Below are 19054 nucleotides of genomic sequence, written 5' to 3'. Positions count from 1 at the left end.
AAAATAGAAAATAGAAAATAGAAAATAGAAAATAGAAAATAGAAAATAGAAAGTAGAAAATAGAAAATAGAAAATAGAAAATAGAAAATAGAAAATAGATAATAGAAAATAGAAAATAGAAAATAGAAAATAGAAAATAGAAAATAGAAAATAGAAAATAGAAAATAGAAAATAGAAAATAGAAAATAGAAAATAGAAAATAGAAAATAGAAAATAGAAAATAGAAAATAGAAAATAGAAAATAGAAAATAGAGAATAGAAAAGAGAAAATAAGAAATAGAAAATAGAAAATAGAAAATAGAAAATAGAAAATAGAAAATAGAAAATAGAAAATAGAAAATAGAAAATAGAAAATAGAAAATAGAAAATAGAAAATAGAAAATAGAAAATAGAAAATAGAAAAGAGAATATAGAAAATAGAAAATAGAAAATAGAAAATAGAAAATAGAAAATAGAAAATAGAAAATAGAAAATAGAAAATAGAAAATAGAAAATAGAAAATAGAAAATAGAAAATAGAAAATAGAAAATAGAAAATAGAAAATAGAAAATAGAAAATAGAAAATAGAAAATAGAAAATAGAAAATAGAAAATAGAAAATAGAAAATAGAAAATAGAAAATAGAAAATAGAAAATAGAAAATAGAAAATAGAAAATAGAAAATAGTAAATAGAAAATAGAAAAGAGAAAATAGAAAATAGAAAATAGAAAATCGAAAATAGAAAATAGAAAATAGAAAATAGAAAATAGAAAATAGAAAATAGAAAATAGAAAATAGAAAATAGAAAATAGAAAATAGAAAATAGAAAATAGAAAATAGAAAATAGAAAATAGAAAATAGAAAATAGAAAATAGAAAATAGAAAATAGAAAATAGAAAATAGCAAATAGAAAATAGAAAATAGAAAATAGAAAATAGAAAATAGAAAATAGAAAATAGAAAATAGAAAATAGAAAATAGAAAATAGAAAATAGAAAATAGAAAATAGAAAATAGAAAATAGAAAATAGAAAATAGAAAATAGAAAATAGAAAATAGAAAATAGAAAATAGAAAATAGAAAATAGAAAATAGAAAATAGAAAATAGAAAATAGAAAATAGAAAATAGAAAATAGAAAATAGAAAATAGAAAATAGAAAATAGAAAATAGAAAATAGAAAATAGAAAATAGAAAATAGAAAATAGAAAATAGAAAATAGAAAATAGAAAATAGAAAATAGAAAATAGAAAATTGAAAATAGAAAATAGAAAATAGAAAATAGAAAATAGAAAATAGAAAATAGAAAATAGGAAATAGAAAATAGAAAATAGAAAATAGAAAATAGAAAATAGAAAATAGAAAATAGAAAATAGAAAATAGAAAATAGAAAATAGAAAATAGAAAATAGAAAATAGAAAATAGAAAATAGAAAATAGAAAATAGAAAATAGAAAATAGAAAATAGAAAATAGAAAATAGAAAATAGAAAATAGAAAATAGAAAATAGGAAATAGAAAATAGAAAATAGAAAATAGAAAATAGAAAATATAAAATAGAAAATAGAAAATAGAAAATAGAAAATAGAAAATAGAAAATAGAAAATATAAAATAGAAAATAGAAAATAGAAAATAGAAAATAGAAAATAGAAAATAGAAAATAGAAAATAGAAAATAGAAAATAGAAAATAGAAAATAGAAAATAGAAAATAGAAAATAGAAAATAGAAAATAGAAAATAGAAAATAGAAAATAGAAAATAGAAAATAGAAAATAGAAAATAGAAAATAGAAAATAGAAAATAGAAAATAGAAAATAGAAAATAGAAAATAGATAATAGATAATAGAAAATAGAAAATAGAAAATAGAAAATAGAAAATAGAAAATAGAAAATAGAAAATAGAAAATAGAAAATAGAAAATAGAAAATAGAAAATAGAAAATAGAAAATAGAAAATAGAAAATAGAAAATAGAAAATAGAAAATAGAAAATAGAAAATAGAAAATAGAAAATAGAAAATAGAAAATAGAAAATAGAAAATAGAAAATAGAAAATAGAAAATAGAAAATAGAAAATAGAAAATAGAAAATAGAAAAGAAAATAGAAAATAGAAAATAGAAAATAGAAAATAGAAAATAAAAAATAAAAAATAGAAAATAGAAAATAGAAAATAGAAAATAGAAAATAGAAAATAGAGAATAGAAAAGAGAAAATAGAAAATAGAAAATAGAAAATAGAAAATAGAAAATAGAAAATAGAAAATAGAATATAGAAAATAGAAAATAGAAAGTAGAAAATAGAAAATAGAAAAAAGAAAATAGAAAAAAAAAGAAAATAGAAAATAGAAAATAGAAAATAGAAAATAGAAAATAGAAAATAGAAAATGGAAAATAGAAAATAGAAAATAGAAACTAGAAAATAGAAAATAGAGAATGAAAAATAGAAAATAGAAAATAGAGAATAGAAAAGAGAAAATAGAAAATAGAAAATATAAAATAGAAAATAGAAAAGAGAAAATAGAAAATAGAAAATAGAAAATAGAAAATAGAAAATAGAAAATAGAAGGTAGAAAATAGAAAATAGAAAATAGAAAATAGAAAATAGAAAATAGAAAAGAAAATAGAAAATAGAAAATAGAAAATAGAAAATAGAAAATAAAAAATAAAAAATAGAAAATAGAAAATAGAAAATAGAAAATAGAAAATAGAAAATAGAAAATAGAGAATAGAAAAGAGAAAATAGAAAATAGAAAATAGAAAATAGAAAATAGAAAATAGAATATAGAAAATAGAAAATAGAAAGTAGAAAATAGAAAATAGAAAATAGAAAATAGAAAAAAAAAAGAAAATAGAAAATAGAAAATAGAAAATAGAAAATAGAAAATGGAAAATAGAAAATAGAAAATAGAAACTAGAAAATAGAAAATAGAGAATGAAAAATAGAAAATAGAAAATAGAGAATAGAAAAGAGAAAATAGAAAATAGAAAATAGAAAATAGAAAATAGAAAACAGAAAATAGAAAATAGAAAATAGAAATAAGAAAATTGAAAATAGAAAATAGAAAATAGAAAATAGAAAATAGAAAATAGAAAATAGAAAATAGAAAATAGAAAATAGAAAATAGAAAATAGAAAATAGAAAATAGAAAATAGAAAATAGAAAATAGAAAATAGAAAATAGAAAATAGAAAATATAAAAAAAAATAGAAAACAGAAAACAGAAAACAAAAAACAGAAAACAGAAACCAGAAAACAGAAAACAGAAATCAGAAAACAGAAAACAGAAATCAGAAAATAGAAAACAGAAAACAGAAAACAGAAAACAGAAAACAGAAAACTAAGAACAGAAAACAGAAAACAGAAAACAGAAAACAAAAAAAAGAAAACAGAAACCAGAAACCAGAAACCAGAACCCAGAAAACAGAAAACAGATAACAGAAAACAGAAAATAGAAAACAGAAAACAGAAAACAGAAAACAGAAAAAATAGAAAATAGAAAATATAAAACAGAGAACCGTAAACGGATAACAGAAAACGGGAAACAGAAAGCAGAAAACAGGAAGCGGAAAACAAAAAACAGAAAATAAAAATCAGGAAGCAGAGAACAGAAAAAAAAACAGAAAACAAAAATCAAGAAACAGAGAACAGAGAACAGAAAAAAGCAGAAAACAGAAAACCCAAACCAGAAATTTTTTTACCTGTATAGTACTTATCACCTGTTCGATTGTATATGGTTTTGTTTTTTCCTCTTAACTGATCGCCTTTAATATCGTTTAGAAAAGAGATAAACTAAGGTAAAACCACTATGAATCATTGGTCCTATGAGTGTCAAAAAAGCTTTCCCTGATATATTGAATCCAACCGCTCAGGTTACGCAACGGAACATTAGGATATACTTCTTTCGGCTAGTCGATACCCTCAAAAAAATGAAAAATGCGCAAGCATCACACGATGCTGTGAACATACCTTTCGTTCAGAAAAGCAACTAAGACAATCAAACCTCGTAACGCAACCCGAGAGTTTTCAGTTCAAATATACCGCAAATTTTCTGTTGGTTTCATATTCTTTGTTCAATACACCGGTTTATCCTTCCATAACTCACCCGCATTTAGGCCATAGCTTGACACCATAGCGACCTACAAACCGAAGGACGAACGAAACACGTAGCATCAGCTTCCGTTACCTTTCTCACTGGAAAAAGGCGACTCACTAGATTGGTACTAGTAGGGTAAAGTTCCATATATTGCTCTTTAAATCCGGAGCGGTCATATACACAAAAATTCTTGAAATAACGTTAATACTAACTTGATTCAACATCAACCGCTGGCAGACTACGTGATGATCTCTTATAATTTCGTTGAATGTAGTAATGAGATTAATAATTAATATATAAAGAGATAGCCTAATTCATACTAACGAGGAAGGCCGATTTTCTCCGCTAGCTGGATTAAAATTGGTTGTTATCCCTTCTTTCAGCAAACAATAATGCCTTTATATCTTTTGGTCTACTTTTCCTTCCTTCCTGCATCGCAACCAACTACCCTGGGCGCGTTCCGTTCCGTAACAACAAGGAGTGATAGTTGGCGTCGGTGCCGCTATGGTCCGTGAGTCAGCCGCCGTAATGTTGGGCCATTATTTCAAACGGCGGAGACAATTTGTCGAAATGATCACGATGTCGGGCGAAGGTGTCGGTGTGGCGCTGTTCTCTGTGATACTGAAAGAAGGAGTGGGGTAAGTAAATCGTTTCTGTTTTCTTTCGGCATAAGCAAGCTCGCAGCATGCATTTTGAGGTAATATTTTATCACGCTTCCGGGTCCGGGGTCAAACATTCGTAAACTATGACATTTTTCGGGCAGCGCCGGTTTAGGGCTGGAAATAAGTTTTCTTTGTTGTCCAACTATTCACCGGTATAAATTTATACTCAACTCGTGCGGATGACACCTGAATCCAAACATAAATTATTCTGTAATATTGAAACAAAATCAATTCTATTCTATGACCACTTAGAAGAGAATGTTCTAGGGTGTCCGGAAACGCAAACGTAATGCATTATGGAGCTATTGAACTGGGCCATCCCAAAAAACTTTTTCTCCATCTATACCAGAAGCTCATGTTCTGCAGGCTTATCTAGTGCACCAGTTGCTTTTAATGGCTGGCCGGCTCTAATGATCCACCGTGTGCGTGGTCAACTGAGAAAAACTTTTTCCACGCTTTTTAGCATCCGTTTCCGGCTATCCGGCATCGTCACTAGAAAAAGTTGTCCTTCCCTATTCTAAGCTCACAGCGGCACAATCGACGCACCGTTTGTGTTAATGCACACTCTACCCGGTTTTTATGACACTACAGCATTATCGGTTCGCTAACTTTCCACTTATTTTACTCCCGCCTCTTCAAAACAGGAAAATGGGTTGGCGCCTGGGCCTGCAAGCCGTTACCGGGCTGGTATCGTTCAGCTTCTTTATGGGAATGCTATATCGGCCCGCGTCCCTGTATCATCCCCAGCGGCGAGCGATTCTGCATCTGAAAAACCAGCGGAAGAAGGTAATTAAGGTTGACAATAATTTCATCGTACACCGTAGGATTTACGGCTGCACTTTTTGCAAACGGCGGAACGCTGAAAGTAAAGCTTCGAATTTCATTCGGCCCCCTCTCTCGGTGCGGTGCCGTCTTTCTCCGAATCGTAGTTTTGGGGAATTTATGAGACTTTGCTAATTTCTTCGTTCAGCACAGTCGGCGGTTTCACTTTTTTGATCAGTTCAGCAAAAGCTAGGTCGGCGGGTAATTGCGATGACTGTGTGGTTTGCTTTCCGTTGCTTGTGACACTGTGACATTGCTGATGACGCGAAAGTGTCAGTAATGCCCACCAAATGAGCTAAAATTTTGGTTCCGTTGCTTGTGCAATTGCTGATGACGCGAAAGTGTCAGCAATGTCGACCCAAAAAGTTGATGTGTTGAATGTTGGTAATTCAAATTTGAATTCAAGTTTGTAATTTTATTCTTTCGATATCACATAAATAAAACTGCGATTTTATGTAATTATATTCTTTTTTAAACCAGTGAGCATTAAACTAGGACACGGTTATATGCGAAAAAATTAAGGTGCTTTTTTCGTGTTCATTATGGGTCTTATTAAAACTGTGTAAGTTTTCAGATAGATCGGTAAACCCACATTTTGCGACAGGTTTTTTAGTTGGCGCACTAGTTTATATAAAAATCCCAATTACTATGAAAGTGTTTCCCAGGAAAATATATCAACACATGACATTTGTAGGACATTTTCCTGGGAAAAATTCTTCTGTAGATATTAAAGCGTTACGATGCTTGCAGAAAAAGTTATTTACCTCAATTTTTTTCAATATCTTCCCTACATAAAAACGTACGAAACTTAAAATAAAAGTGTGTTGTTGTAGGATCGATCCATAAAGAACATGAAAAGTGCATTGTAGCTGACATTTATTTTTTGTTTCAACCTAATGAGCATTAGCATCATAACACCTCAGCATTTAAAAAAAAGTCACCGAATTGTAGGGACAACCAAGCTAAGCTTTTGTTATTTCGAATCGAGTAAACGATGTTACGGTCAAAATTTGGTCAACTTATATTTGCCGTATTATTTTGACCGTGTAGCAAAAATAAACCTGCACACCCCTCGTTTTGGAGATGAGTGTTTGTAGTATTGTAACCTTATATTTGATTTTGATATTTGTCCTTCAGTTGTGAAAATGGCGTCGAAGCAAGAGAAACAACGCATCAAAATTTTGCTCGTCCATCGCAATAAACCGAACTACTTGCACGCAAAGTTGGCAAAACTGTTGAATGTGGCCAAATCAACCGCCACCAACGTAACAAACGCAACACAGTTGTTCCGTTCTGTTTCGGCCGGATTTGGCATCTTTTTTTGTTCACACAACATTTATTTGACACGGCACAATACAAATTAATGTTTTACGGAGCCAACTTTAATATTTGGCATCTTGCCATTACGAAAAAGAGCCATGGAGCGGTATGCCTCAAACAACGTCCAGGTGTTGCCAAAGGACATGAACCCTCGCAACACACCAGTGCTTTACCCTAAAACAAAAATGCTGGGCTATCGTCAAACGGAACTTCAAGAAGACATAAAAGACACTTGTCAACGAGGTGCAGTCCAACGCTAACTAACGTTCTGCGGTGAACAAAGTTACCAAGAAGGCTGACAAAACATGATGGAAAGAGTCAAGAGAAAGGTTCGGCAATTCGCATTCGCTATAAAGGAAGCTTGAGTCAATTTTTTTTTCTTTTCTCTGTACGATTTGAACTTGACCAAGATACATGATTTGTTTTTTTTTTATAATAAAATGCCCGATTTACACACATTTTTGTTTGACCAATTTTGACCGTAGCACCTTTTATGATGAAAAAAATTCCGCCAGATTGATCCAAGAAAAACGTACCACTAGTTAGGCACTGATTCTGAGAGAGCATCCATGTTAACAGTTGCCGACAGCGTAAAACACACTTTATTTTTTTGCATTTACGAAATACAAATCACACTTAAGTCTTTTTACAAGCGAGGGACCGAGTAAATTCTGAAATCCGCGTTAAAAACCCTTTATTTGCTAAACGTTTTTAATGAGTTCTGCTTAATTCTTTCTAAAAAGAATCAATAGCAGTGTTACTTCCTCGTGCGAATTGAGCTGAAAATCAAGAAAAAAATTAAAAATGTTAGGCCAAATCAGTGAATACAGGCGAACTTCGATATAAGGTACCCTCGATAGAACGCAACCTTGATATAGCGTCACTCGATATAAGGTACAGTTTACCTTGATATAAGGTACATATTTTCATTATGTTACAAATAACTCCAAAATTGGTATTATTATTTTTATGATCCTCTCTAACCAATATATTGTTTGTCTTGTCAACATCTCAGGTTACTATTGATCATTTAGGGAGTGTCCATAAATTACGTTAAACTTAGCGGAAGTATGCAAACTGCACACCAAATTCCCGAAGTCAGATTTAGCAATCTTTACTGAAATTCAACAATGAAAACCATGTACTGAAATTTCAGCAATTTAAATGAGTACTGGAAATTCAACAATTCGTTTTGGTTTACCGACATTCAGCAATCTTTCCTTCGATCACTGAATATAAGACAATATACTGTCGAAATGAAAAAAATGGTGCTTGTTGTCAATATTTTTAGTCCGCGCCCGTAAAAAAGGCGTAAAAAGGTTTGTAAGGCTTGAACGCCGACCATTGAGACGTGAACGAAGTGTTTGGTGAGTGGAAAAATTAATTAATCTTGTTTTTCTTTAATTCAGTGGAGGAAGATGGCGAAAGGACATCGGATGAACGGATCGGACTTGGGCGACACATTACTCGAGAATCAATTTTATCTTTGTGACATGGTGAAAGGTCAATATATAATAAAAAAGAAATCGACTTTCTACGTGTTTTAAAATCTGCACGAATAATTCCCACTGAACTGATATTCCAGTAATTTAACGGACGTTCGCTGGAAATTTAGTAATAGTCCGTCAAACATGAATGACATTTCACATTGCTGAAACATTCAGTAAAATGAAATGATGAAGTTTCAGTCTGACAAAATTCAATAAAGGTTTACTGAGTTTCAGTAAAAAAAGTTTTCTGTGCGCGCAAAAAAATCTGAAATATGATTAGATAGCGTGGCTTAGCAGATAAAAAAATTGGCTTAAAGTTCGATTTGAAGAATCTTTTGGAAGTTTTAAAAAACTTTTTTTTTAACTCGAAGTGCCAGAAATGTTTAAAAATATCTTCCAAAACTAGTTTTATTTCTCATAGTTTATTTCCAATAGTTTCCGCCATAGTAAAGATTCTTTCTTAGACACCTACCAATCGATTCCTGAGACTTTTTTACTCAATATAAGACAAAATTTGACTACCACTTTTAGGAATTTGCGTATTACCATTAATGCTCAAACATACTCGATATTGTGTCGCTTTGTGAAATACACGAAAACCATGCTAAAACCGGTTTCGTAGAATCACCGTTTTGAGCTCAGTTTTTGTCCGATATAAGATCGGGTCTTTTTGAAAGATGGGTAAGAAAATGCTATGTATGTGGACAAACTCTTTAAATTATGATATTTGATCTTGAAACAAAACGGCGTCGAAAAAGCATCAAAAATTTCCGATTTCTCCAAAATTCAAAATAGTGCCATTGTTGCCCCTTAAATTGAAATATGTTCAAACTCGAAGAAATTGATTTTCGCATCAAACTTCATCAAAAATCATACATAGAAGCCAAGGGAAAAAAATTATGGCACTGTGTTATGAAAAACCAATGAAACTATACCGCATAAAAACCAACCTTTCAGGGAAGTCTTTCTAATAAAACCGCGTAAATTCTGAAATACGTGTGAAAAAAACGCGTAAAACCGTGTAAAGAAGACCTTAGTGTACATCCTCAAAATTACTCTAATCAATAGCCAAAATGCCCGAACACCGCTCTTTGAAATTTACTATTTTTCGACCGTCCAAAGGGGACCCCCTTAACTCGAATTAAGCAGGTTCTAACATATTTCAATTTTCTTTATTGACATAGGACTATTCCCATACTGGGGTACATTTTGTGAAAAATGAAATGAACATGTTACGTTTTTGGTTAGCATAACTGCCGGTACCCGGATAACTGTCCCATAATGAAAAACAGCATGTTGAGAAAACGCCGATTGAATATTATCCGTAAACTCTCTGATTTCTAGCTATTTCAAGTAATTACATCCAAAACCAACGACAAGAACAGTTTCATGGCACCACAAGTTTAACGTTGAGAACAAAATACCATGGGTGTAATTAGTTCTTCATTATATAATTACGAAAAAAAAACAATATGGGACAAAATATGCGGGTACATTTCAAAAGTACTCGCATATTTTGTCCCATCACATATAAATTCAACCAGCAACCGGCAGTATCACCGGCTACGTAGATTGTTCTACAGAAAAACAACATTAGTTAAGTTATTTGAATGACATACTCCTATGCCTAAAATTATCCGATGTAAACTAATCTGGAGCAAAATTATATGTTTGCAGTTTAAAGTATCACTATGCAGTGGACACAACTTGGTATTTTTTTCAAGTTTTTCCGTACTGAAGTATCAATTTTAGATTTTTTTCGGAAAATATGATAACCATTAAGGCGATTCCCGATGTTAACTGAAAAGTGACAAAAATCAGTGTGGGACAGTCATGCGGGTACCGGCTGGAAAGGAAGTATTCAAATACTCTCAAACAACTGTATTGGTTCCAATAATTGATAGGGGAACTGATCCTTTATTCATCTCAGCCCATATATTCATCTTATACAACATGAAAACACAATTGAAAACAGAAAAATCATATTTTCTTATTAAACCAATCTACTAATCTATGGAATGGATTCTTCTTTTTTTTCCTACATGGACTTTCTCACTGCGACTGTTGAGAATAGTTGATCTATTGTGAGCAATACCTATTCTATTATTAGCAATACCGCTTTTGAGAAGTGGGATGCTTATTATTATTTTTTTCATCAGTGCTTGTGTGTAATGTGCTACCTTTCCTTTTACACGCTTAATGTTACCTATACCGAGCCTCGTTCCTCCTGCCAAATATCACCAGTTATAATTCCCTGAAGGTGTTTCGTCGTGCGTCCTTTTGGCCAGTTTTATTGATAAGAGGGACTTATTTTTGTTAAGAGGAAGTCACGCAAAGGTATTGTAGATTTCAGTGTTTAGGAAGGGTAACTGGTGGGGAGCCTGAGAATACACCCATGCTTAAAGTCCTTTTTGACATCGAATGGCCTGATTCTACTAAGATTCGAACCCACGACCACCCGCTTAGCAAAGCAGACTCCGTAACCTTGCGACTACGCAGCTCCGCAGCTGAATTCTTTTTAGTTCACTTTAGATTTCTCATAAAGTAGAATCTGCACTCGAAAACTTATTTATTTCAATCATCTAACTCAAAATACAAAATCCGCGCATTGCTCTAAACGGCTACAACGGGACTCCTTCAGTAGCTAATCAAAGCTTTTTCATCATTAGCGGACCACTTTTTATTTTAATCACTAAACAAAATCACTCACTATACTAAGAATACTTTAATTTTTGAGATGTTCACCTCAAATTTCCAAAAACAAGCTTTCATTAGCAGAATTATATGAGATGAATTTTTACAAATCCTAAATTTAAACTGTATGTATTTTCGTCTGTTTTCACTGTATTGAAGATACTCAAAAGTTGCCAAATCAGTGTTTGTTAATACGAAAAAATCACACTGAAAATGTTGAAATATTCCGGCATTATTGACATAAATTGACAGCACTGCAGTGGTTACCTAGGTTACCAATTTTGCTCGTGAACTACTATATCGGATACCTAGGTAACCTACTAGGACGGTTTGCGGCTACGTTCATTCATGAAAGTGTGATTCATTCATGATTAACTGTGTGATGAACATAAGGGCGTTGTGAGATGAATAATAGAGCAGTGCTTCAAGTTTTGAGATGAATATGGAAGCGTTGTGTAAAATGGTTTGTTTTACATAATTCAGGATAAATCTAGTTAAGTTTAATAAATTTCCAATGCTGAGCGAATCCATAAGAGCATGTAAGCGTATTTTGTTTATTTGTTCAATGATTTTGTAAAAATTAGGTGTTTAATCCGTGCATTCTTCGTGAAAATCGACTTATTGAGATCAATAATTGAACAATTATCCTATGCCGTCCTCAACATTTTCTTGTTACATGGAGGAAATTATGAAAAAATTTCAAGGTCAAATATCCACGTACACTTTCCATACGATTGGCTACCCAAGTAACAAAAGAGATTATATCGAAGTTTTTTAGTGCTAGATACAACCAAAACATGAAACTCTCAATGCCGACCACGCGGCTATGACAACCTATTAACAACAGCTATATACATGTGTCATGACTAGTTGGCCCAGGTTTTTTGCAGTCATTAAAACTTCATATGCGCTCCATTATAAGACCAGATGTTTTCAACAGGCCGATTTGCTTGCCATGGAATCACGTCGAAATTTTAACTGAGATATATTCTCCAAATTCAGTGTTTATGCATATGACGGTTGGCATAGGATGGCTGTAATAAATATTTGCGGGTCATATTTAATGACTATATAATAAAACCAAAATTTAATCAAAGACTTTAATGTAAGTTAACATAACACGAAAACAAAACAATCCTAAATGTTCGAAGCATTTCGATTGTTACTTGAGTGATTTTCCTAACACAAACATCAAAAAGGTGGACGAAATGATTCCACGCCTTCAGTCATTGGCTAGCAATGCCAGCCAATTTGCTTCACATCCAGCACCCGACGTTAAAAGAAGAGGAGTTACTACCACGTGCACGCTTATTATTCTCCTCAATATGTGGAAAGAGCAGACCACACTTCTTTCTTCTATTTTGTGCTCTATTTCTGTTGATTTTCAAAAACCTATCTTTTAATTTAGTAACATTAACTTTTACATCAGATTTTAGACAGACACGTGGTGTCTTCGGCATAATCTTGGCCAATTTTCCGAAATCCAGGTTTCGAAATTTCAAACTCTCTAAAATGTTATCAGCCATCCGAAAAAGCACGTTTGTGATGAAAATTGTTTATTTTTATCTCCTAAATCGAAAGAATTGTTTGACATATTTCGAAATTTTTTAAGAATATTTTCCTTCTCCAAATTACGCAAGTGGCAGTTCTATACGATAAAATAAATCAAAACTTTTGTTTGTAAGAGTATGTGAACACCATCTCGATTGGTTTATAGAAATAGTCGTAAAAAATATTGAGCGTGGTTAGTTCTTAAAAATAGTCAGCTATCTCATATATAGGTGGAATAATTACCTGTCTTTCTACATTAAGAGATACATGTTTGAATATCTTGAAACTTTTCTGAACCAATGTCATGGCTATTATCAACATTTGAATCACTATTCAATTATTTGCACAAAAACAGTAAAATAAACACTGTGCGCTCCCAGAGAAATTGTTAGACTTGCTGCTTACACCACAGTTGAGTGAAACAGGATTATCTAATCGCACCGTGGTGCGTACTGCTGAGATAAATTTGATAGCATTCGAAGAGCAAACATATGCGTGACGGGCGACTTTATTTTTTCAGTTTCGAATTTTTTTTTTTTTTTATTTTAATGCAAAACAATCAACGCAATTTACTTTCCTACTCAGATGTTCCTCTCATTTGATATATTCTTAGGAGACACACAGTAAAAGCACTGCATTTTACTACACACTAGTGGTGCTTTGCAAAGAAACAACAAGCCTGATAGCGTGTGTGTATGTGTAATTATTTGGTTTTGAGTGGTATAGTACGTGAATGTGTGTATGTCATGCGTATAGAATGTTTATAGTATCTGTATGGCATGGTGTAAAACTGGCGTATCTAAATTTTTATGATATGGTGTGCCGTGTATTGTATGGATATTGCAGAATCAATTTTTACAACCACCGAAGTCCTACGTCGAGCTTACGTTTTTTCCAGTAGAGTTTGTTTCTTGAGTATGATTCAATGTTTATCACTTCATAATAATTCAACGCTTACGTACGAACTAGCACAATAATCGCGAACACACACGAAACACGACGAGAGATTTGACAAGACACTTATTGCTCTCACAGATATAAAAGGATAATATTAAAATTACCTTTCGCCTTTTTTACCGATTTCGGGCTACACGTTGCCCATCGACAGGACGAGATCCCATGTCCACGAAAGGTTATTTTAATATTATCCTTTTCTATATGTAAGAGCGTGTTTTGCCTAATCACTCTTTGTGTTCCGTCCTTGTTCGCGATTATCAATGTTTATATTGATTCATTTATTATTCGCTGTTCATTAGATCTTGTCCAGTTTTTACTTGTAGTACAATATGTACTATGTACTTGTCTACTAATCTAGTGAAAACTGTAATGCTAACACATCTACCTTTTCAATGAAATCGGAGAGAATACCGTTAAACAGAAATAGCCAAAAACCACATATTGATCATACCGAGAATTGCATGATATAAGTTCTATAACTACTAACAATGAAGTTTTTTGGAGAGAAAAAAACAATTTGGTGTAAAATTATTGACGGTAAAAGGAATACAGCATTCAAATAAAGCGAGTAATTCTCCTCTAAATCCAGGGCGTTAGTTGCACAAGGCCTCCCAAATTCGGTATTGGTATTGAAAATCTTTCTAGAACAACTTACCAACAACGCTTTTTTCTAAAAAATATGATAGGGATATTTCATTTAAAGCGAATCAAAGTCTTAGCCGCCATCTTGAATTTGCTATTATCTTTGATTTTATCAGAAAACCAAACAAGTGGTGTGTAAATCCATGACTGCAAGGTTGACATAGAACTGCTTAACAAATTTTTGACAGCTGGATTGCAATCAGTAGAAAAAAATGATTAATAATCAATCATTTGTTTGGTTATCCTGATAAAAAAAGCATTTTTTTTATCTTAAATCGGGTACGTTGATCGAAAATTGCTTCTCAGATGTGACCGTCGAATCGATTATTGCTTCTCAAATGTGACCGTTCGTCGCACCGTCCGCTAGTAAAATGAATTGCTAGAGTCGAAGCAAGCTATTTAAAAGTCCAAAGGAGTACATTCCGGGTTGATTAAATGTTTTGTCGACCGTGCTAGAGGAAGCAATAATCAATTATCGATTTTCGTTCTACAACTTCTATACTGCCTATAATCGCATATCAGTCCCACCTTAATTTCCATCATATTGAGAAAACATCGCATATAGCTATTTTTCTTGCTTTAGTCATTTCAGTTGTTGAGCGTGGTTTATTCCCATATTTTCGACATAATATAATGAGATAGAGATTTACCATAACTGCTCTATAAAACGACAAGAATGCAGGTGGGACTGGTATGCGATTATAGCCAGTATAGACCTTTTTTAAAAGCGTAGTTTCACGTCAAAAATTTCAACTTTGCTGAAATTATTTTGTCCCTTAGCGATCAAGGGGTCTACAAATTCGACCGCATAAAAACTGCATTATCATGTTATCACTATTACCAGGCTCGGTTTTAAGGGAAACATCGCAGGCCCTCGACTCGAGGGGCCCTTTAGTTCTAAGCCAGACATGCAACCATCATTTAAAGGCACAAAAGACTGAAAGACTTTTGTTAAGAGCCTCACGAAAATATCTGTACCGGACCCCCCCCCCCCACTCCCCCACCCTCAGTTCCGGCCCTGACTATTACCGATTAACAACAAATCGTATTGATATCAAATTCAAACATCCCTTTTGTGCTAACCTAGCAACCTGGTTCAAATATAAAAATAAAAAATAAATAATTAAGTTTAACTTCAATATTGGCAGAATGCAAATTCCAAGTGAAATTTTCCTCACTTTTTTTATTTTCTCCCTATTTTTTGTTGCGCTAAAACAATATTCAGTCATTTGTTTGGTTCTTCGTCTTGGGTAGGCATAAGACATACGAAAGAGAACATTCTTAAAGTCAAACTTTGTGTATCGGACCGTTTACCTGTGTTTAAAGTTTCGACGAACCAAATGGTTCTAAGCGCACTCGAGTTTGTCAAACATGATTTTTGACATAAAAACATCATAACATAACATGGCATCTCCTGTAAACAGGGAATTTTCTCTTCTTTTCCATTCAATTTTGATAAAAACGAAACCTCCATTGTTTGTTGATGTTGCTACGTTACGTAAGAACGTTTTTCGCTCTGTCTCTGCGAGCGATAATATCTTCACCGCCACAAAATGTCAGAAGAGGCGACAAGAACTAGGCTTCTTTAATGTTCGTAAAAAGTTGGATACAATGTGTTGTTTTTTTTTTCCAAACAAACTTCGAGCCCGTTTTGTTGCACCTGAATGCTTATTAAATAATAGCAAAATGTTTGTAAAGCTTATTAAAACGATCTAGAATCGGAATACCAATGGGATCAACAAACATTGTCAAACTCGAAACAACAGCCATCTATCGCAAACCGGTAAGTGGCGTAAAACAAACCTAATTGGCGCAAACAATAAATGATTTCTGTCATCAGTTCGCGTCTCTTCCGTGTCGTTCTGCACTCAAACGCGATGTGGGTGTTATTTTTCTCGCCGATTCTCAAATAAATAACAATGCCGTTATTATTCGTGAACTTGGCAACAACACCTACGATGACGGCCCTCTGACACGTGGTCGAATTTCTATTGCCAACATTTTGTTGATAAAACAAGTTGTACTTATAGACGATTTGCGCTCAGGCAGAAAATGCATCTTCATAAAAAAATATTTTCTAATGGTCATGTTTTCCTACACCTGACATACTAACCATTTCACAATGCATAAAGTAAAGCACATGAAACGATCTGAATCAGCATTTTCGGATTATTATATCTTCTCGTAGAGCACAATTGAACACACAATTTAGTGAAATGTATCTTATTTACAAAATATCCTCTCCTCCGAAATTGGATAGTAACAAGACAAGCAGCATAATAAAAAGATAGGCTACCCGTTATTCAAACCCGACCTCAACAGAATAATAACATTTTCCTTCTTCGGGTCTGTCAACAAACCCAGCCTTTTCGTAACTTTTTTCCCACCAATAAATCCCGAATTCGTTCCGTAAAAAATACTTATACAACATCATTCTTTTTCCCTCTTTCAGGTGAAGGAGAAGAAAACTCATGTCCGCACACCAAAGCCACCGTTTCTTGATTTTACACCCCTGAAGCTGCCGTCGGTGCGGATGCTGTCGATTTCGGCAGCTGTGGCCGCGTTCGGGATCTACTCCCCAATCTTCTTTCTGGTAGGTATAGACGCTTTTCAATCACATCCTTCACCACCCCAAACGTCAATATACAGTTGGCGGTTGTTTTACGCCACCACGAAACGGCCCACCAGGACACCCCGCAAAAAGAGTTTTACTGTATTCGTTCCTTTATTTCCACTCAATAGAATTTACCAATCTAGCACAGGCCGGATAACTTCGGTAATGCTTCCCTCAACTGTCGCACCCATTTCGGGGAAAACCGGAAGAGTTTCCAACCATACATGTGTGTCTCTGCGGTAATGAGGAAAAACCCGGATTGGTGCGAATTGGGAAAGTCTGATGGGTTTTTCTTTTGCTTTTTTTCTGTGCTTATTCGAGAGCTTTTCACCATCCACAGCCATAGGTTGACGTATTAGCACTCCCGAGCACACACTGATCGACAAAGTGAAGAGCAAAATTAAATTCCGTCGCTTGCTCGACAGCCGAAACTCGTCCAGATGAATCTGAACGGAGGGAACTTTCTGGAGTTGAATATGTAAACAAAGTCGGGCATGAAATTTGCATCCGATTTCCAGCTTCAAATCAGTTTGCAAATAGAAAAGTTTATATTTAATAGCTTATAATCATGGAATGATGGGCATGGTGTCCTTAAAAACCTCTATAAAATAAAAATTATTTGAAATTATTTGTTTGAAAACCAAACCAGTGTACCATTTGTGACTGTCCTGGAGCACATTAAAGTGTCAAACCTTAATGTACTGTAGGAACCACAATTTCACAATACCTGTAATGTAGAAAGAAGATTATAAAAACAATAGAATATTTTTACTACAGTCAGTTATGTGAAAACCGCTAAATGCCAGCGCGCTGGTAAAAAGCCGTCCCAGCTGCGTTGCAGCAGTCTCTATGATGCATCTACGAAAAGTTATTTCCCGCCATTGCTGGAAGCTTTATCGCAGGCAAAAAATGGCCCTCATAATGTAACCTACCGCGCTCATGCTACATCAATGTGAAGTTTTTCATCCCTCTTCTGCTGCAAACAAACCAGATAGAACAGTTACTCGAAATGGAATTTAGATGAAACCATGAACAATTAACGAGATATTTTCTTTAATTACTTTCAGTCGCTGCATGGCTTTGCCGAAGGAAACGACATGCAGGATTTGGTGCTGTTGCAAACGTTTCTGGGCCTCTCGATAGCACTAGGCATTGTTTTCAGCGGATCCTCGGTGAATAAAACGTTGGAAATTTCGGTGAAAAAAATCAGAATATCTCGTCAATATGTTTGCCAGGTGCGAAACTAGTTAGTAAAACGTCAGTCAGAAAATTTCAATCTCCATCCTCTCTACAGGGCTGTGTTACGCTTGTATCGCTATCGTTGCTGGTCCTGTCGGCGGTAACGGACTACCGTGGTCTATGTTTTTCTACGTGGGCCTACGGCTTAGGTCTCGGTGGCTACCGGTACACACTGAAGATGCTCGCAGTCGAACGAGTTAGGGGCAAGTACTTCTCCAAGGCTTGGGGTTTCATCAAAAGTGCCGAATCGATACCGGTGCTTTTCGGAGTGCCACTGTGTGCTTTCCTGAACGATTCGTCCCACCGATACGGTCGTGCCGGATACTACGTCTGTGCGGCTAGTGCAGCGATTTCGGCTATCATTCTGTTTTTCGTAGGGTACCCAGATGGCAAGAGCATGAAGTATTCAACCAATGGGTGAGTGTACTACAAGCTATTCCAGCTATTGCAGCATCAATTGCACAAATTGGTTAATTTTGCTGTTTGTTCCGTGTCTTAACACCAACAGATCGATAATATCGCGCTGTACTGCACCGACCTCCTCAAGTGACTGTCAGCACATGCTAAACCGTAGCTTTTCATCGCAGCGTTTCAACAATCAGTGGTATTCAAACACGCACAGCACCAATCTTTCCAGTGGGTGCAACCCCAGTATTGGAGCATACAACCGACAGCAGCAGCGTTGTCTTTCGAACCAATTCATGAACGGAGGTCTAGCGTTAGGTTCCGCCAACGTCGGAGTAGGAGGAGGAGCTGGTCCGGTGAATGCGCCGGGTTATAGCTATCACAGCCCATACTGCCAAAGTGCTGGTCAGCCCTATCATCACGGTAGACTGCATAAGAGTTTGTCGTTCGCCTTCCAAACGCCAATCTTGATCGATGATGAACGTTTCCCGCACGGTGGCACCCGTCAGCCGTCCGCCATTGACCACGCTGGCCAGTACGCCACCGATTATCCGCTCAGAGGTTGCTACTCCAGGTAAAAATAATGCTTAACT

General features: G+C 34.0%; 1 protein-coding gene across 2 annotated transcripts in view; it reads left to right on the top strand.

Annotated features, from left to right (window-relative positions):
* LOC129726682 (monocarboxylate transporter 2-like) overlaps nt 1-19054 on the top strand; it is a 112717-nt gene that overhangs the window by 81068 nt on the left and 12595 nt on the right. For both annotated transcript variants that reach the window (XM_055683650.1, XM_055683648.1), the window contains exons 6-11: nt 4544-4703; nt 5372-5513; nt 16656-16796; nt 17885-18052; nt 18112-18473; nt 18565-19035. In XM_055683650.1, coding sequence (XP_055539625.1) covers nt 4544-4703; nt 5372-5513; nt 16656-16796; nt 17885-18052; nt 18112-18473; nt 18565-19035 — 1444 coding nt within the window. The remainder of the gene's footprint in view (nt 1-4543; nt 4704-5371; nt 5514-16655; nt 16797-17884; nt 18053-18111; nt 18474-18564; nt 19036-19054) is intronic.

Source organism: Wyeomyia smithii, chromosome 3 (assembly GCF_029784165.1).
Source record: "Wyeomyia smithii strain HCP4-BCI-WySm-NY-G18 chromosome 3, ASM2978416v1, whole genome shotgun sequence".
In the NCBI taxonomy this organism is placed as follows: Eukaryota; Metazoa; Arthropoda; class Insecta; order Diptera; family Culicidae; genus Wyeomyia; species Wyeomyia smithii.
The sequence above is the reverse complement of the archived record's forward strand: the minus strand, read 5'-3'. Positions and strand labels throughout refer to the sequence as shown.